Source organism: Ictidomys tridecemlineatus, chromosome 14 (genome assembly GCF_052094955.1).
Source record: "Ictidomys tridecemlineatus isolate mIctTri1 chromosome 14, mIctTri1.hap1, whole genome shotgun sequence".
NCBI lineage: Eukaryota > Metazoa > Chordata > Mammalia > Rodentia > Sciuridae > Ictidomys > Ictidomys tridecemlineatus.
The window spans coordinates 18,071,570-18,093,164 of NC_135490.1; the positions used below are offsets into that span (position 1 = coordinate 18,071,570).

Sequence of the window (21,595 nt, forward strand, 5' to 3'; positions counted from 1 at the left end):
TAAGACCACAAAATGGCAGCAAATAATTAATGTAGTCTTTTTTTTTATTGTTGGTTGTTCAAAATATTACATAGTTCTTGATATATCATATTTCACATTTTGATTCAAGTGGGTTATGAACTCCCATTTTACCCCGTATTAATGTAGTCTTAAGAAAACTAAAGTAGAGAATGAAAACTAAAAAGCATTGGATTGGTCTAGATCCAGAGTGGTCAAAATTGAACCAAGGATCAAAAGAAAAATGTATACCTAGCCATCCACACTTGTACACCTGTAACCCTAGCAACTCAGGAGGTTGAAGCAGGATGGTTGCAAGTTCAAGACCAGCCTCAGTCAGCACTTAGCAAGATTCTCTCAAAAATAAAAAATAAAGCCGGGTGCAGTGGCACATACCTGTAATCCCAGCAGCTCAGGAGGCTGAGGCAGGAGGATCTTAAGTCAGCCTCAGCAATTTAGCAAGGCCCTAAACAACTCAGTGAGACCCTGTCTCTAAATACAATATAAAAAGGGCTGGGGATGTGGTTCAGTGATTGCATGTCCGAGTTCAATCCCTAGTATCAAAAAATTTTTTTAAAAAATTTTAAAAAAATATATTTATATAAAAAAAAAAATATATATATATATATATATATATCCTTAAGCCAGTTACTTAGTAAGCTAACCGACGTGATTCTGCAATCTGCATTTGGGGTAAAAATTGGGAATTCATAACCTACTTCAATCTAATGTATGAAATATGATATGTCAAGAGCTTTGTAATGTTGTGAACAACTAATTAAAAAAAAAAGAAGGAGAAAAAGAAGAAGGAGCCTTGTCAATTCAAGGCCAGCCTAGGCAACTTAACAAGACCATGTCCCAAAAATTTTTTTTAAAGTTTAAAATAAGGGGGTATGGGTGCTAAGGATGTAAGTAGTGGTAAAGTGCTTGCCTGAAAAGTGCTGGATTCAGTCCCCTGAAGAGGGGGCGGGAGAAACAAAACCCTCCTGATTCCTATACTCAATGAAACTGAATATGAATTTGATAGTTCTAAACTCCAGTGAAGACATCAACAAGAGAAAGTACAAGCCTCTCCATCCAAGAAGTTTTTATTTCTGCAGGATTCCACATGCACTAAAGAAACTGTCTGAACAGGAGGAAGGTATTATGGCCCACAAGGGAGGCATTCAGTACTACAGTGGTGAAAAGGCTATGATAACAGAAGAAATTGTCTGAATCCCCAGAACAAAATTAAAATCACTTTCAGTTGGCAGGAATCAGGAAATGCTTATAGAGGAAACCTAATGAATCAATTAGAAAATGTCATTAATTGGATAAAATCTGATGAATAAACATTAAATCAGCAAGACAGGGTGTTGCATGTTTGTAATCAAGATTAAGGTCAACTTCAGCAATTTAGCAAGACCCTGTCTCAAATAAAAAGGACACAGGATGTAGCCCAATAGTAGAACACACCTGGGTTCAATCCCCAATACCACAAAAATAAATATATAGATAGATAGATAGATAAATAGATAGATAGATAAAATTCAAGAGTGGAACTATGGCCAATCCTATAACTGAACACAATGGGGAGTACAAGCCAAAATGCACAATCAGGAAATAAGAGTGGAGACTTCTTAACCTGAAGCAAGTAAGAACAACATTGTGCTATTTCCAAAGTAATGATCCTCAAGGAATGGAAATGGGTGTTTATTCATATTGCTGTAGGAAAGCACTTTAGAGGCCACACATTTCTGAGCATGCTCCATTTAAGGTCACAGTTTAAAAAGGAAATATGGCAGATGCATTTCTGGGCATACTCAGCTCAAGTTCATAGAGCATGGGTTCAAAAAGGTTAAGATGGCAGACACAAATACTTCTGGGCATGCTCAGTTCAAAATAATCTGAGCCAAAGTTTACCTTAGATCATCTAAAAGAATGAATCAGAGTGATTTGGTGACCTTGGCTGGTCTTCCACAAGTTATTCCAACAAAACCTCTCTATTCAGTCCTGGGCCTCTGATCCCTTTGATTTTATCTTTGTTTCATCTAAGAGTCAAAAAATAAAACAAACAAAAAGGACAACTCTGAAAGTAGCAGCTTCCCACATTAGTTAAGGACCCCTCCTTATATACCTATTACCAAGACTAGAACACAGTAGTGGTTTAAGGTACTCAATTAATATTTGCTGAATTTATACCCCACCTCCCGTTTCTGAAGTACTGGAAATTGAACCCAGGTTCTTGTGTATGTGAAGCATGTGCTCTACCACTGAGCTACAACCCCTTCCCTGTAGACCTGATCTGGAATGACTGAATTAAACCCTGAAGAAAGGAAAATTGGGACCAACAGCAGATCTTTCCAAAGAAAAGAAATACATAGCATGAACCAAACAAGAACAGAGGAAAAATGAGAGCAAAGAGTAGTTTAATTTGGATAAAGTGAAATGTTCATAGAAAAGATTGTATTTGAAAACTTAGTGATTTTGGCCTGGGGGCATAGCACACTGGTCCAGTAATTGCCTAAGAGACACAGGCCCTGGATTTGAATCCCAGCACTGGGGGGAAAGAAAAAGTTTAAAGATCCGATTTGAGACACACCAGCTTCAGTGAAGTGGTGAAAACTAGTCAAGATCAAGGGGATGTCCTATGAAAAGGTGGTGAGGGAGTAGAACAATCAGGGTGGACTCTTATTTCAGACATCTGGCAAACGGAGGCTGAATACAAATGAGCAGAGAGAGAATTTTAAGTTGAACAGAGTACTTCTGTAGGGTGCAATGAAGAAAGATCAAACACTCAAGTGGGAAAGAAGATGAGAGCTAGGGAAAGATCTCCTAGGACAAAGGAGAGCACAAGATCAAAATCAAAGGGATAAGAGGCCCAGGACTGAACAGGCTTCATATTAACTTTGATATTAAATATTTAATTTGGGGCAAGTCACTTAATTTTCTGAGTTCTCTCATTTGTAAAGTGCATATAAAGCTTATAAGATTACGATGTGTAAATAACTTAACTTTGTTAAATACCTGATAGACAGTATACCACTGTAAAATAAGTATGTTTTATTAAATTTCGTGTGTGTGTGTGTGTGTGTGTGTGTGTGTGTGTGTGTGTGTGTGTAGCAGCCGTAAAAGAGTGGAGCACCTTAGCCTTGAGTGGTGGAGGTGTGGAGACTGGTTTCCCCTGAGTAGAAACAGGTGGATCTCCCCTCCCTCCGAAGGGAGTGGGCGTTACCCAATGGGAGTGGGCTGCCTTCTTGTTCCTATACCTTTTTTTTGGATGGAATGTTCTAGCGAATGGATCTCTTCAATCAAAACCAGGGTTCAGGGTGTGCTCACTCTCTCTTGCCAGCCTCCTGTGTTTTTCTATTGTCCCCCCTTGTGGGAGCTTACAGTTGGAGGTGGAGAAGCCATCCTGAAATGCCACAAGTAAAAGGTATTTTCTGTGTCTGCGTGATTCCTTCGTGCCAGCCCAAGTGACCCTCGTTCCAAAGCCCCCACAGGACGTGGGCTACAGGGCTACATATATATACACACATTTACAGAATGTATGTATTATAGAATTGTATAGGTTTCCTAGGGCTGCTATAACAAAATATCACAAACTGGGTGGCTTCACAGTAATTATTCTTTCATAGTTCAAGAGGCCAGAGGTCTAAAATCAAGGTGTCAGTAGGACTGATTCCTTCCATTGACTCAGAAGTCTGTGAATGAATCTGTTCTGTGCCTCTGGTAGTTGTTGGCAATCGTTGGCTTTTGTTCCTTTGTTTGTAGCAGCATAACTCTAATTTCTACCTGTGTCACCTGGCAATCGTGCTGTGTAGTCCTGCATGTCTCATCTTTTTCTAAGGACACCTGTCGTACTGGATTTAGAATCCAACCTACTCCAGCTCAATTTTGACTAATTACAACTGCAAAGACTCTATTTCCAAATGGGGTCACATTTTTAAGGTTTTTGTTTGTTTGTTTGTTTGTTTGGTACCAGGGATTGAACTCAGGGGCATTTGACTACTGAGTCACATTCCCAGACCTATTTTGTATTTTATTTAGAGACAGGGTCCCACTGAGTTGCTTAGCACCTCGCCATTGCTGAGGCTGGCTTTGAATTCATGATCCTCCTGCCTCAGCCTCTCCAGCCGCTAGGATTACAGGCTTGTGTCACTGCACCCAGCACATTTTTAAGTTTTTAAATTCTACATTGAAATAAATTTTTAAGGTTTGAAGGGACACTATTCAACCTAACATAAGAAATATGTTGTTAATATCTTTATTTTGCCTTTTCTTTTATTCTTTTTTTCTTGGTACTAGGGATTGAACCCAAGGGTACTTTACTATACAGCTATATCTTCAGTCCTTTTTACTTTTAATTTTGAGATAGGGTCTCACTAAATTGCTGAGGCTGGCTTTGAACTTGTGATCCTCCTGCCTCAGCCTCCTGAGTTACCAAGGAGATTACAGACATGTACCACATGCTTGGCTTTTATCTCTATTTTTATAATAGCTTCAATAGACTACTTTTAGAAAGGAACTAAAGCTTAGACCTTATAACAAAAGATAATAGTTGAGAGCTCAGGTCATGGAATTTGAATCTATCTATTACTCTTTCCTGTCAGTTTTCTCATCTGATGAATAGGTGAATATTGCTTCTAAATGTTTTGGATTGATTATATGATATATGAAACACACTTAGCATGATACCTGGCCCAGAGGGCAATATTGGGTTCATTCAGTGCAGGTTGACACATGGTAGAAAGGTGGAAGTTGAGGTTACTGTTCCAAAAAGAGTCATCGTTGTCATATATTTACAGGCTAAACGTATCATTTGCAGAGCCAGCTGCATTGCTCTGACTTAACACTTTCCTGCCAAGATTTCTCCACACCTGGTTATTCAATGCTAAGTAAGATGAATGATTTACCACTATTGTTGACTCACATTCCACAGAAACACTGGATGACTTACCATTGTCCCTCAATGTTTGTCATTTCAGTTTGTCCATCAACTCTATAATCATTTTACTACTACACTTTAAAAAGTAACCACTTAAATGTCATCATCTTCTTGTTTTGTTTTTTGTGGTGTTGGGGATCGAACCCAGGGCCTTGTACGTTCGAGGCAAGCACTCTACCAACTGAGCTATCCCCAGCCCCCATCATCTTCTTTTTTGAACAAATAATTTAAAATATATGATAATATTTAAAATTTCATAAGTTTAATATATTAGCTCATTAAACCTTTATAACTCTTTTTTTGTTTTGTTTTTCATGCACCATCTTTTATTCAATAACATGTCTTGAAGAGAATTTTAAGCTATTAATAAGCCAGCCTTTAAAAAGATTGGTTTTAGTAATGGGGATCGAATCCAGGGTAAAACTCTTTCAGTAGAAAACTGAGTGTTTTGCCTGGTGCATGGCACACACCTGTAATTCCAGCAACTCAGGAGGCTGAGGGAAAAGGATCCCAAGTTTGAGGTCAGCCTGGGCAAGTAAGGAACACCATCAGCAACTCAGCAAGACACTCGAAAAATAAAAAGTCTGGTGCTGTAGCTCAATGGTAAAGCACCTCTGGGTTCAATCCAAAGGAAGGAAGGAAAGAAAGAAGGAAGAGAAAAGATCAGAACCAAGTATTTTACCACAGTTTTTAAAAATGAAGAAATTAATGTTCTGTGTGGTTACATAACTAAAACACTGTTTTTGTTTTGTTTTGTTTGGTACAGGGATAGAACCCGGGGGTGCTTAACCATTGAGCCACATCCCCAGCTCTTTTTTATTCTTTATTTTGTGGCAAGGTCTTGGTAAGTTGCTGAGGGCCTCCCTAAATTGTTGAGGCTGGCTTTGAACCTTCAATCCTCCTGCCTCAGGCATGCGCCACTTCGCCTGGCGCAAGTTCTTTTATCTCGAGTGGTAGAGATGTGATATAATTATAACTTCTATAGCACTTATATATATATTAGCCATATTCTAGGAATTCATTACAGATAACCTGGTAACAAAATTTTAAAAAATTAATCAATATTTGTTGTTGGTGGTAAGTTATTGTCTTATTTATAAAAAAGACTAGCTACTATACCTTTGAATAAAGTTAAACTTGACCTGACATATAGATTGCTAAAATCTATGTCTTCTATTGGTTTGCTTGAATTAACATTCAATTCTTTGCCATTCATAAAGCCCTTCTGAATCATGAGTTCTAATTCTTGTATTCAATTGATTTTATGGTGAGTGTACAAATATAGCAAAGTAGTATTCTTTAACACTGTTCCTAGTCCTCAAACAAGCAAAAATTCTCAAGACTTTAAGACAGTGATTTTTAAAGAATTTTTTTATGCTCTTGCTTGTTATAACTGCATGGATAACTAGGCAGATAGGAAATTTTTTTATAATTTGTAAAATCAAGACAAATTGCATTAATTTAAAAACTTAGGAAGCCCAAGCTTGTGTACCAACTACCTGAATCTAAAGAAAACAAACACAACAAAATTCTTGGCAGTTAATTACAAGTTACATATGCTTTAGATTCAGTGTTTTGGATCTATTTGTATTTCAGAGTGTAGCAACACCATCCTTTTGGTTTAATTTATAATAAGTACAGTAATTTCCATCTATAACAGCTATATATTACATATAAGGAAATTCTTAAAAAGAGGTCTTGGTGCATGTACACAAAAGACAAGTCTAATCTGCTTTTCTTTCTTCTGAATTCACTGGGAAATGAACTAGAAAGTTCTACATCTCTAATTCCTGTGACGTGATATGTTAGCCTGGTCTTCCACCACATATAAATTTATAACAGAACACAGATTTTATGAGCTTGTGGCTTGACCAAATTTCCTTTTTTAAAATCTTGGACATTTGCAGATGAAAATAATTCCCGTTACTTTTTAAATTGCACTGTAGAAAAATAAAAATATAAACACTTTGAAGTTTTCAGAATATTCTAAACCCCAGAACTCTTTAATGATACAAACCCATATGAATTCAGCACTTTGGAGATTTAGTATAAATAGTCACCCCTTTGTAGTAGGTTTGTTAAAGATAAAGCAGTTCAGCACATGTTCCCACAAAGCATTTGGGAGTCTTAAGTTTGAGCTTCAGAATTCCTTCTGAAAAGGACAAAAGAGAGACTTCCTGTCATTTCCATTGGTTTCTGCATGTGGGACCAATATGGGCAATGCAAAGTTTAAACAGATGCAAATGGTGAGGGGAGGAGGCAGTGTCATGCCTTGTTTTACATATTTCTCCATATCCAGGCTGATTTTAAGTCACTCTCCGCAGAGCTTCCAGAGTAGACTTCCCACTGAAGTTACTGCATGCTTGAATGGTCTATTTCACCAATATTTGCTTATGGAAATAAAGGGGAGTGACTGGGGAGGGGGCAGGGAGGAGGAGATGAGTGGAGGAGGGGTTTGAGGCTGAGGGAGCCTCTGACCACAGCACAGCGCACCAGTAACCTTGTCTGATGTGATCATTAACCTTTCTGGAAAATGCAGCTGGCAGTCCTCTGAGGTTTGTCATTAGAATGTGAGGAGAGCCACACAGATATTGCACAGACTATTTACAGATTGTTTGGTTTACTTTAAGAGCTATTACTGCACTTGCCTGTGGCAGGAAAATGAGATTTCAACAATTTTTGTGTGTGTTTTTAATTTTTGTGATGAGTCTTCTCCTAATCAACGGACAGAGACCAGGTAGGACTTTCATACATTTGTAGAGAGTAACTTGTTTTTATGCTTGTTTATGTTTCTAGTTCTGAGTACAACTGTGTTTATGTTGAGAGAGTTGCTTAGGCGTGTTTGCAATAATATTGGGCGTAAATGTGTAGGATTTCTGAAGTAATGTGATCCTGCTGGTGACAGGATAGATCTGAATATATGAAAAAGCAATTGTATGTTAAAGTATTGCTAAATATTTTACCACTATTTTTCTAAATGCAAAGAAAATCTAAATCTAAGCTATTGAAGATGGGTTGTTCTTACAAATAGAAAGAAATGCAAATCTTTATTCATTAAAGAGTTTAATAAATCAACAACTTTTAATTAGAATGCAAAATTCAGAGCTGTTTCATTCAAAGAGCATGTAGCTGGCAGAGGAGAGCAATGTTAACTGAGTGTACAACATGTAAAAATCATAGCATGGCAAAATGTAGATGAAATCATAAAATGAGTCAATAGTTGCAATTTCTAGTTATATAATAGGTAGATCACCTAAAACAAAGAAAGCACAGTTTGTAGTATTGTGTTTATAGAGCCAAAAATGTGCATGATCAAGACATATAATATTAAATTTACCTGACATGTTTTTCAAGAATGTGTTATATTTAACCAACAGGAATTTAGTAGACAAAATTATTTAAATGTATTTTTACTTCAAAGCCAAATGACTTAGATTTTAAAGTACCAGTAGGTAAAAAATTTAGAAAGTTAAAGTTTTCTGACACACAAAAACTGCAAACCCAAGCTTTAATAGAAAGGTGATAATCCAAATGTTATATTTACTTGATAATGTACTTCTTCAGTAGAACAGAAATGGTACATAACTTGTTAAAAACTCAGACTTTTAGTTAATTAGAAGTTTGATTGGCATGAGGTTATTTTCAAATGATGTCCCAGGCTGTCCTTTTACATAAGAAAAACAGTCCAAGTCAGCAACCCAGAAAACAGCAACTGCTATTCAAACCATTTCTTCTTTTCCAAAATACCAAACACTGGGCAATGTTCTATGACTAAGTTCCTATATAAAAGAATATTTAGGAAGAAATTACATGAAAGGAGGAGGATATTACTATTAAGATCTTGCTATTAACACTGTTAGGAATCTACTTTGTGTATATGCATCAGATTATTTATGCTACAATCATCTATGAACAAATGGCAAATAAACACAGAACAGTTTGACTGCAAATATAATTTTATATTCTCCAGATTATACAAATTGATTTTTTTAAAAAAGGCTCCTAATCTTTCTTTTTCCTTCCTTTAGCTAATTTGGCCCTGAGAAGAAAACTGCACAGACATAACTGTCTTCAGAGGAGATGTATGCCTCTCCATTCCCGAGTCCCGTTCCCCTAAGGTATTTATGATAGAAAATTGTTTTACTGCATTTAGTTACCTATTCCAAAAAATGCATTTTTGTATTTTGTAATATGTAATTATAGCTTATGATGACATAAAAGTTTCAGGAATGTGTACTAATGAATGAAAGAGGGAATTGATATGATGTTTGGGAATTACTTTTATAGTTAAAGAAGAAGATAGACTAGAGTAAAAAAAAAAAATCCTGATATTGTTGAACCTAAGTGATAGTCAATACTCTTGTGGTCAATACTCTCTATGTGGTTGAAAATTTTCATAATTAAAAAATCAGACATCAGGAGAATTTAATTATAAACAGGGTTTTTTTTTTCAGGGTTTTTAAAAACATTGAAAAACACATTTTCCATTTAGACCTCTAGTATTTACCGAACACCACTATAACAATACCAGCACTTCCAAATTTCCAGCCTCAACACTTCCAAATTTCACATATAAATCAATTTAATATTAATGGCATGGCAGCTTTCCAGCCTCACTAACAGTACTGGTCTTGATGACTGCATCTTTAAGACCAAATTTAGAATAGAACTTTGCTCCTCCTTCTTATTTTATAATCACTAAAAAGCCAATGATTTTACCACCTCACTTCAGTAATACTACTGGCATCAGTTTTCAAACAGTGCCCAAGTTTAAGTCATTTCACACTAAAAACTAACTTGACATTCTATTGTAATTATTTTAAGCTCTTTGGTTCATTTAAAATATGTCTTCCTAAAGAAAATACATAGAAATATCCCACAGCTGGTTAACATACACAGGCATTTGCTAAATTAGCTTTTTCAACTGGTCTGTAAACTCTAGCTTTTATGGCTTTGCTCATTCAGTGCAAAGAATATGTGCTTTTCATACCCAGTGGAAGCCTTGTAGTAGGAAATTAAATGAAGTGATAAGCATTTATCAGAGGACTGAGACAAAAAGCCAAGATATCTATGCCTTATCTGCAACAAATTACTCTTTGCTATCGAAAAATGTAAAGTAGGTTGGGTGGAAGAATCCAGAAGAATACAGTGGGGGTTGCTAAGAAGAAGGCAATTAACAGTGACAGAAATATGCTTTAAAAGGATTACTATGTTAAAATATCCTTTGGTGTGCGTCAGCGTTCCAGCAGTGTTTTCACCTATGTAGGTGAAACTGAAAAGCTGGGCTTATAAGGAGTGAAGAACTTCCAGATTTTCCCAGCACTCCTCTGTAAATAACAAAGAGGAGAGGAGGCATTTCACAATTGCAAGAGAATTCCTGTATATACAAAGATGCCTTGCAAAATACAAACACAAGTCCTTAGTTAGCCATAGATTATTTTGTCTTTCACCTCACACAACCTACCATAAAAACTGAGCTCCAAGTAAACAAGATAAGAGTAGTGAAATTTGAAAACCTAAGGGAAATTTTGACTTGCAAACCAAAGGGGAATTTAAATACAAGCTATATAAACCTTTCAATAATAACAATCCTTCACAAAAGCTAGCTGATAGTTTTGTAGAACTGCTCAGGTTACACATCCATTTTTAGTGTTTAGGCTAGTCCTAGATCCAGCTACAGTTCTGTGAAGACTGTATGAAAGTCACCTGTTGGAATCTAGTGATTATTATAATAGTCAGTGGAAGATCAATAGTAAGGTAATTCCTCAATGTCTTAGTCAGAACTAAAAAGTACTGCCTTCAGATTTGACAACACACTTCTCACTCTCCTGAATACTGTCTCACTTTCCATGTCTTGAAAAAAAGCCACTCTGACAAGTAGGTAAAGACCCAAATAGGATCTAAGTAGTGGATTCTAAGGCAAAAACCACCCTTTCATTTCTCCCTTTTTCTACATTTTTTAGATAAAATCACACGTGGTTGATTCAGCTAGGGTTAAGTGAGACTGTAAAAAGACAGATAAACAATTGACTTTGGAAGTTCTCCAGATTAACCCATTAGAGTGATTTAGACCTTTAGCTCATTTGATCAAATGACTTATCTTTACTCTGTATATTGTCCCTTTTTTTTTTTTTTTCTTTTGTGGTGCTGGGGATTGACCCCAGGGCCATATGCACACAAGACTGAGCTACATCCCCAGTCCTGCTCTGCATATTATCTTTACTCTGTTCCTTTTACAGGCTCCTGGAGTCCTTCTCAGTGATCCTCAGCATGATTTCCTACTTTATATAACTGAGTCAATTAAATAGAAGAACTATGCTGCTTACAGTTCATTTCCTTGATATTTGTTTTTCAAAGAAATGTTTTAACATTACCTTCAGCTCTAAATGAGAAGAGCAATAGGAGAAGGGATGTCAGGAAATGGGAACTCACAGATTAATGAGGGAACTACAGAGTGGGAAATAAAATAGGGGCTTAAAATTAGAGTATCTTCCCTCTGCCAACTGTACTTTCTCATTACATCAATGCCTTTATTTATAAATATGCACTCTAGATAACTACATACCTTATTAGTAATACTCTATTCAGTTCCTTTTTTTTTTTTAGGTACCAAGGATTGAACCCAGGGACATTTTATCATTGAGCTATGTCCTCAGCTCTTTTTATTTTTAATTTTGAGACAGTCTCATTAAGTTACTTAGGGCCTTGCTAAATTGCCGAGGCTGGCCTCAAACTTGTAATCCTCCTCCCTCAGCCTCCAGAGTCTCTGGGATTACAGGCATGCACCCTAGTGCACAGGCTCTATTTTTTCTTAATATTTATTTTTTAGCTAGGATTATAGCTCAGTTGGTAGAGTGCTTGCCTTGCATGCACAGGGCCCTGGGTTCAATCCCCAGGACCATCAAAAAAAAAAAAAAAAAAGAAAGAAAGAAAGTTATTTTATCTATTTTTATGTGGTGCTGAGGATTGAACCCAGGGCTTCACATGTGCTAGGCGAGCGCTCCACTGATAAGCCACAACCCCAGCTCCTCTCAATTTGGCTTTTTAATAACAGTTGTAATGTTATGTTCATGTTAGAAAAGTTTATTTCTAACAGTATAAAAGAACATAAAGTCAGAAGTAAAAGTTCCTTGCCCTTGCCTATCGTTCATTTTCACTTCCTGGGCGTAATGGCTTTGAAAATGTACATGGTAATACACCATTTTAAATTACTTTTTTTTCAGACTTGCTTTCCATTCAAAATGTCTCTAGTTCTCTATTTTGTATCTTATTCTCACCTCCTTAATCAGACCTCTGCTCTGCCTCCCAGCTCCTTCTCCAGTCATCCTGTTGTCCTGCCATTTCTCACCCCATTCTGTCTGTGGGGCTTCCTGAAGCCCAGCTCTGCCTTCAGCACAGATTTCCACTTCAGCGAAACACTTCATCTTCAATATTAGCAGGACTCTTAGGAAGAACTCTTCTGCTCATTTTTTAAAATGATATTCAACCAGCTATATTTCAAACATTTGGTCACCTCTAGTTCCCTTTTTTGTTTTTGTTTGTTTTGAAAAGCTAGGGCTCAAACAATCCAGGGGCCCACGTGCTAGGTGAGCACTGTTATACACTGAGCTACACCCCCAGCTTCCTTATAGCACTTCTAACTTCCTCTACCAACTCACAACAGGAAAAAAAAAAACTCCTTTTCATGGAGAAAAGGAAGATTATAAAGCATCTGTGACCCCACAGTGCTCTCTAGTGACCAAAATTAAAAATAAAAAATCTTCTCACAGGCAAATTTCTTGAAATAGAGGCTGTTTTCTTTTCCTCGCATTTCACTCTGAAAAAATTCCTGCAGACTTCCTTCTGACTACAGTTCAGTTCTGATTTGTTACATCACTATAGATCAAATGGTGGAACAGATTTTCCTTGGCTTCCATGATACCATGCTTCCTTTTGTTTTTCCCTGGAATAAATGACTATTCTTTTTAGGACCCATACGGGTGGCCAAATGCCTCCTTGGAATCACCTTAGCTGCTCTATAGGCACCTCGGGCCCATGTCTACAGCATACATGCAAATCTCTACTATAGCTTCTCTCAGACTTTTTCTTGCATCTGTTTCCTGTTCCATTATCATATTCAGGAAGACCTTCCCTGATAACTCTTCTTGTGAAATGACAATATCTTGCCTTACTTAAGATACCCCATCCCCTGGTTTGCTTTCTCCATAACACCCATTGTCATCTGGCACATGTAACATATATTTACTTTGTTATTAGGTTTAGTATTTGCTTCTCTTCATTACAAGGTAAGTTCTATGAGAACAGAAATTTCCCTCTGGTCCCAGCTGTGTGCCCACTGACTATAGTAAGCTTTCTAGAAATATCTGATGAATAGGGCTGGGGGTGTGGCTCAGTGGTAGAGTACCCCTAGTACCACAAAATAAATAAATAAAATAAACTGTAAATCCAATCATGTTATATCTTGATGAATATTGTTAACTTCCCCCACGACTTTCAGAACAAAGAGAACTGACATAATTTGGCAAACATCACTGATAAGGTATACCTCTCCAGTCTCATCTATCACCTCTTTCTTTTCCCCTCCTGTTTACCAAAGGGGACAAAAACTAAGACTGTTTACACCATCTGAATTCAAGCTCTGGCCACATAGCTCATTCTGGTGAACACTGGCAATTCACTGACCTTCTCCAACTCTCTTTCCCCTTCTACATCTGCAGAACGGAACTAGTTATGTACCTGTCTATCATAAGACTCTGTGGGCACATAATGAGTGCTAAATAAACAGTACGTAGAGTTCTTATTATTGTTACTTCAAAAACAATCCATTCTCCACCTCTTGCTGCTCTTCAAGCTACACTTCTGCCTATTCTTTACTATCATTCATTCGACAGGATAATTCCCTTGATTTTGATACCCCACCAATTTTATTAAATGCTCATTTTTTGCTTTCAAAGCATTATTTGCATACTTTCTGTCACAGTGCTTGATCCACTGCATAGTAATGTGTTAACTGACTGTAATCTACTCCCACTCCTCTACCCTGCCCTCTGTATACTGTGAATTCCCTGAAGGGTGGGTTTTATTTATTTTCATATCTGCAATTCAATAAAGTGCCTGGAACACAGTAGACATTCCATAAATGTCCCCAAAAGGAATAAAATAAGGCCAGGCACAATGGAGCCTACCTGTAGTGCCAGCTACTAGAGAGACGGAAGTGGGAGGTCAGTTTGGGCAACATAGTGACCATGTCTTAAAAAAAGAAAGAAAATGAAACTTTTTCTTATTATGTTAGCATTTAAGACTCACTGTTATCATACCTGAACACAATTTTCAGTTTTAATTTCTAATATTACCTGCCAAGCCACAATGATTTCCTATCTCTATGATGGAGACCTCTTGTTTTCGTTTTGTTTTGTTTTTCTAACATTTCACCACATGTATTTAGAGACCTTTTGACTTCTATGAATTCCTTCCCTTACTTTATCAAGTCCAGACTCTTCCCCTCCCCCATGTTCTCTTCAAATCCCATTTTCTTCATGGGGACTACCTGGCATTAATTAAAATGCTGTTCAGTGCCAGCAGGGTGGCACAGCCCTGTAATCTCAACTGTCAGGAGGCTGAGATAGGAGGATCCTGAGTTCAAAGCCAGCCTCAGCAAAAGCAAGGTGCTAAGCAACTCAGTGAGATCCTGTCTCTAAATACAAAATAGGGCTGGCCATGTGGCTCAGGGGTTGAGTGCTCCTGAGTTCAATCCCCGGTACCCCCCCCCACACACACACACAAAAAAAACTTAATTCTCCCAATGATAAGTTTATGAGATTTGTTGTTGTTCTGAGCCACATCCCTAGCCCTGTATATTTTCATTTTTGAGACTGGGTCTCTCTAAGTTGCCCAGGCTGGCCTCAAATTTGCCATCCTCCTGCCTCAGTCTTTTGAGTACTTGGAATTGCAGGCATGTGTCATCAACACCCAGCTCATTCCAAGCCTTGTTTTTTTTTTTTCTTTTTATTGGCACATTATAATTATACATAACGGTGGGGGGATTTGTTATAATATATCCATACGTGTACACAATAAAACAGTATAATTTGATCAGTTTCAAACCCCAGTACCTCCCCTTTCCTTCCCCTCCCTCCCCCTGGTCCCCTTTTTCTATTCTACTAGTCTTCCTTCTATTTTTTTTTTTATTTGTTCTAATTAGTAATACATGACAGTAGGATGCCTTCTGACACACTGTAACACAAATGGAGCACAACTTCTCCTTCCTCCGGCTGTATATGGTGCAGGATACACCAGTAGTGTAATCATACATGTATATAGGATAATAATGACTGTCTTATTCTACTGTCCTTCGCATCCCCACAGCCACACCCCTCTCCTCATTCCCCTCTGATTAATCCAAACTTCCTTTATTCTTCCCTACCTTTCCCAACTATGGATCAGCATCCACTTATGAGAGAAAACATTTGCCAAGTCTTGTTTTTGGTTTTGGTTTTTGTTTTTTTGAGACTGGCAGCTTCTAGTTAAGTTGCTCAAACTGGCCTTAAACTTGCAATCCTCTTGGCTCCGCCTCCCAAGTCACTGGTATTATAGAGTATATCATCACACCTGGCAAAACACAGAATATTAACAGAAATTGTTCAGATTGCTAATGGAGACAACTGAGCAAATAAAGATTATTAGGTGAAAAATAATGTACTGTACTAATTTCTTTAATATCTTAAATTCAGGCTTCTAAAGAAACAGGAGCTATATTTATACCAAAAGGTAAGGATATATAAAGGTGCTTCAAACACTGAAAAACACATACTTTTAGAACTCTTTTGTCTATTAAAAAAAAATTAGCAGGGGTAAGTTGGTTTACTGGATAATACATCTTATTATGATGTGTTTTCTCGTGTCTTTCAGATATAGAACTCTGCAGCTGATTTCATTAGGTGTACCAGAAGAGAGTGAAGGAGAGATCTCAACCACCCAAAAGAACTTCACTGTGGCAATAGGGGGATTGGTTACACTTCATCAGACAAAAAGGAATTGTTTGAAAGTACCGGAATGGTATTTTAGTTCATAGGACTGCCTTCTTCCTGGTTATTCATTTGCCTGCGTAACAAAAATCACTCATCTTTTTTCTGCAATTATTCTTATATTGATTAAAAAGAAAAATATCTTTTAATATCTTAGAACACTCTATCAGTAAAAAGTGCAAGAATTTAAAATATTTTTTATATTCCTATAATCTCCAAAAGTGTGTTGTATATGTTTAATTCTTAAAATAAATGCTAAATTGGTGAAATGAGTTAGACATTATTACCCTAAGTACATGTATGAAGACACGAATGGTGTGAAAATACTTTGTGTACAATCAGTGACTTGAAAAATTGAGCTCTATATGTGTAATATGAAATGGATTGCATTTTGCCATCATGTATAACAAATTAGAACAAATAATTTAATAAAAAAAGAAATGCTAAATCTAAAATCAAGTGCACTGACTGGCTTTGAAGAATATGAAGAAAATTCTTGATTAATTATTTATACTGAACGACTAAGAAAAAAACTATTTGTATTATATGATAAATTTTAGTGTTTATAAAAGTACGGTTTTTATTTTATGAATAATATTCACTAGAAGTCCAGAAGAAAGCATCAAATACTAATTGTAGTCCATGTTATTTTAAAAGGGAAATGTTTATTTCTCAAAAATTTTTTCTCATCATGTAATTTTAAGAAGCCACTGTTTATTTTCCTTGAATGTTTTGTTTTATGGCCTGGATCATTTTGTATAGATAGTTCCTTAAACAGCCTGGCTTAGTAACATTAAAATAACAGTTATGCAAACAGGCACAGTGGCACATGCCTATAATCCCAGCAGCTCACCAGGCTGAGGCAGGAGAATCATGAGTTCAAAGCCAGCCACAGCAACTTAGCAAGGCCCTGTCTCAAAATAAAAAAGGGCTGGGAATGTGACTCAGTAGTTAAGTGCCCCTGGGTTCAATCCCCTATAAAAAAAAAAAAATTAGTTATGCCAATGATGCCCTGTATCTAATACGTGACTATTTATCATTCTGATAAGCTTTGTTTTGATGCTGTTCAACCTGTGATAGATATACAAATAAAAAAATCAGAAAAAAATTAGAAATATGATTACCCAAAAAGGAAAACTATTATCTAGATCTGAATAACTAGGTATTCCCAAGTGGTTAAATGTTATTAGTTTGTATTTATTGAAAGACTGTTAGCTTAGTGACACAAAGTTTAAGTTAATTCCAGATGATGAGTTTACAAAATCATACCTTGAAACTTGTAAACATTGTAAACATTATAGAGTAAGAAAAGATTAAATTAGTAACCTTTATTTGCTAAAAATAGCAGTTTGGCATTAATATTAAAGAAAATGAAACAGAAAAATCTCAAAATATCATGGAGTTTGTCTTCCTGTCAAGGTTTATTTAAAAATGTCTTTTGGAGGGTCTGGGGATGTGGCTCAAGCAGTAGCGTGCTCACCTGGCATGCGTGCGGCCCAGGTTCGATCCTCAGCACCACATACAAAACAAAGATGTTGTGTCTGCAGATAACTAATAAATAAATAAATAAATAAGAAATAAATATAAAAAAAATGTCTTTTGGAATAAAAGGTACTTATGGCACTAAAATTAAACTTATATATAAAATTGTTTATCTCATTAAGTTAGATGTTATTGGGGAACTCCTAAATAATTTTCTGGATAAATTACAATTCCTTTCCACAAGTGCACCTTGAGTAGAAACATAAGCTATTGTCAATTATATTTATATTTAAAACAAACTCACTTGTATACTATACATATAAAACACTTTATACAATTCAAATACATCTCATTCAATAAAGCCTGTATTTTTCAAGTATGAATTCTCATATTCACAGAAAAACAGTTAAAACTTAGCCTTAATAATGTAATTAAGTGGCTATTGATTTCTGCTCCTAATAATTTAATAAAACACTTGGTGACTTGAGTGTCTGCTCTGTGTGTGTGTGTGCAATCATGACACATGCAGGGTGTGGGTACTGGTGATTAAACCCAGGGGTATTCTACTACTGAGCTATATCCCCAACCACTTTAATTTAACTAATTAATTTACTTAGTTTTGGCTGTGGAGATTAATTTAGGGGTGCTACATCCCAGGTCTTTTTATTTTTTATTTTGAGATGGGAGTCTGCTAAATTGCTGTGGCTGGTCTCAAACTTAAAATCCTTATGCCTCAGTCTCCCAAGACACTGGAATTGCAGGCATGTATCACCAGGCCCAGTCCTATTTATTTAGTTATGTATTTGGGTACTAGGGATCAAATCCAGAGAGGCTTTTCCACTGAACTACTTCCCTAGCCCTTTTTATTTTCTGTTTTGAGATGGGATCTCGCCAAGTTGCTTAGGGCCTAAATTGTATCCTCCTGCTTCAGCCTCCCAAACCTCTTGGATTACAGACATGCATCCAGCTCCTTTTACTTTTTTTTTTTGAGGAGGAGGTACTGGAGATTTAACCCATTGGATACTTTCCCAACTCTTTTTTTTTTTTTTTTCCCCAACTCCTTATTTTGAGACAGGGTCTCACTAAGTTGCTGAGGCTGGCCACTGGTCTTGACTTGTGATCCTCCTGTCTCAGTCTCCCAAGCTGCTGGTATTACAGGCATGTGCCAAGCCTGTAATACCAAGCTATTTTGTATTTTGAGACAAACTGCCAAATTTGGACTTGAATTTTTTATTCCACCTAGCTAGGATTATAGGTGTGTATCACCACACCTTGCTTTGTTATCTTTTCTCAGTATAAGAACTATTATTCAGTCTTATAGCTGGGCATGGTGGTATGTGCTTGTAATCTCAGTGGCTTGGGAGGCTGAGGCAGGAGGATCACAAGTCAAAGCCAGACTCAGCAATTTAGCAAGACTCTCTCTCTCTAAATAAAATATAAAAAAGAACTGGAGCAATCCCAAAAGATCAAAGGCCAAATATTCTCACTAATATGCAGATGCTAACACTCAATAAGGAGTGGGGGGCAGAAGAGAACAGAAGTTTACTTTTGGATTAGACAAAGGGGAATGAAGGGAAGAGATGGGGAATGGGAACAGTAAAGATAGTAAAATGAATCAGACATGCCTGTAATCCCAGCAGCTCAGGAAGCTGAGGCTGAGACAGGAGGATAATGGGTTCAAAGCCAGCCTCAGCAACTTAGTGACACTCTGTCTCTAAATAAAACATAAAGCCAGGAGCAGTGGCACACACCTGTAATCCCAGTGACTCAAAGGCTGAGACAGGAGGATTGAAAGTTCAAAGCCAGGATCAGCAAAAGTGAGGCACTAAGCAACTCAATAAGACCCTGTCTCTAAATAAAAAACAAAATAGGGCTGGGGATGTGGCTCAGTGGTCAAGTGCCCCTAAATTCAATCCTCAGTACCAAATAAATAAATTTAAAAAATTATAAAAAAGGGCTGAGGATGTGGCTCAGTGACTGAGTATCCTTGGGTTCATTCCCTGGTACCAAAAAAAAAAAAACAGCCTTTCTCTTTTAAAAATTGCTTTCAAGTGACAAGAAAAACACAAATTTCAGAGTTTTTAAGTTTTACAAAGAATACAAAGCAAAACACTTAAATTTTGCTCATTCTAAATTTTAGTTAATCCTAGTGCTAAAGATCTAACCTGGGACCTCATACATCCTAAGCAAATGTTCTACCACTAAGGTACACTCCCAGGCCTTGCTCTAAATTTAATTTCTGCCCTCAAACAAACAAACAAAGACATTTTTAGATGAATTTATAGATAATGTGTAATACATATGAACAAAACATTTCTTATATGTATAATATATATACATGTGTGTATATTTATATATCATTTATCATGTCTGACACTGTTCAAAATGCTTTAACTTATGAAAACTCATTCAATACTCAACAATTTCAAGAGATATGCTGTACTATTATTTTTTTTTAAGAGAGAGAGAGAGAGAATTTTTTAATATTTAGTTTTTACTTTTCAGCAGACACAACATCTTTCTTTGTATGTGGTGCTGAGGATCGAACTCGGGCCCCACACATGCCAGGCGAGCGGGCTACCGCTTGAGCCACATCCCCAGGCCTGCTGTACTATTATTATTGCTCCACTCTTCATTTTATTTCTAGATAATAAAACAAGCACAAAAAGATAATGTGTAGAAGGTCCAACGAGGTAAAAGAGCCTAGATTTGAACTCCTGGAAGTCTGGTTCTAGATCCTAGTCTTATCCACCATTCCTTATCTTCACAGAATTGCAGACATTGAGAATGTGGACTCATATATATACAAATACATTTCACAACACAAATAATAAGACTGTTGTGTGTCCTTGCTAAAAACCATATGGAATTACCAGAGACAAAGATTACAAAGCATCTCAGGAGTAACAGGTATGAAACATATTCCTTGGCTGATAAACTAGTTTACACTCTAATAAACTGAGAACAGTTTGTGGAAGAGTAAGGATGAATGCCAGATGGCTTCTGAACTCCTCATGCCAATTCTAAAAACAATTGGTCCAGAAGAAGACTCAAGTCAATAATAATCAACTCTATAAGTTAATTAGCATCTATCAGCTAGTCTGGCCCCACCCCGTATAATTACGAGGGACCCTACAAAGCATGGTCAGCCTTTCAAGATTCAGGGCCATACTGATGGGGTTCCTATGTTAAGTAAATTTTATGCCATTTACTGTGACAGGAACTTATTTTCCATATTATGATATTTAAGTTGAAACAATTCTCTCATCCCACAGAGAAAGAACAGAGATGAACTGCTACCACTAGTATTTCAAAAGGTCTAGCAACCAGGACTTAATATCTTTTGACTTTCTAGTTCACACTTGTAACTGCTCATGCCCCGCTCCTTCTAGGATCTCTTAAAGGTAACAAAAAACCCGTTTCCTTTCAACTATAGCTAGTCATCCTTTCAAAGACGTGTGACACCATGTTTAAAATATTTCACTAAGCTGGGTGTAACGGCAGATGCTTGCCATTCCAGATACCCGAGGCTGAGGCGGGAAGGTCACAAGTTCAAAGCCAGCCTGGGCAACTCCCTCCAGAGACCTCATCTCAAAATAAAACATAATAAAAGATGCAGCTCAGTGATAAATGGCTCCAGGGTTCAATCTCCAGTACCGCCTCCCCCCCCACACACAAAAAAGAAATCCTCCACTTTGTCTCAAAGGCCTTGCACTGACTCTGGCCTACCTCACCCCCCACCCAAAGCCATTTTGTACGCCCTGCCCCTTCGCACTTCCCTTTCCTTGAAGTTCAACAAGCTTCTCATCTGTTCTTCCTTCAGCCTGGAGGGCTATTACCCTTGAAAGGTGCAACCAATTTACAGTCTTCCCTCCCATTCGCTTAAAAAACGTGACCCCCTTAGGAGAGACCAGAGTGAACTGGAATTGGTGGGAGGGGGCTGATCCAGTAGTCAGGGGACAGACACACCCACCCATTGAGATGCAAACTAATCCAAAAAGGGACTGGTTCCTCCAGGGTTTTCTGGGGACACCCCGCATCCAGGTGACCTTGCTCCAGGCTACTGAAGCAGCTTCTCTGCTCAACTCCACTCCTTTACCCTCTGAGAGAAGTCTGAGAGAAGGCCGGGCGAAGCTTTCAAAACCAGCCTGCGGCCTTCCTTTGG

At 37.2% G+C, this 21,595-nt stretch overlaps 1 protein-coding gene across 1 annotated transcript; it reads left to right on the forward strand.

The window, feature by feature from the left end:
- Positions 1-7,379: 7,379 nt before the first annotated feature.
- On the forward strand, positions 7,380-16,403 carry Apela (apelin receptor early endogenous ligand). Its single transcript, XM_013360329.4, has 3 exons — positions 7,380-7,661; positions 8,953-9,042; positions 15,833-16,403. Exons 1-2 carry the CDS (start codon positions 7,586-7,588, stop codon positions 9,039-9,041), a joined length of 165 nt encoding a protein of 54 aa, XP_013215783.1. The 5' UTR covers positions 7,380-7,585; the 3' UTR covers position 9,042; positions 15,833-16,403.
- Positions 16,404-21,595: the final 5,192 nt, after the last annotated feature.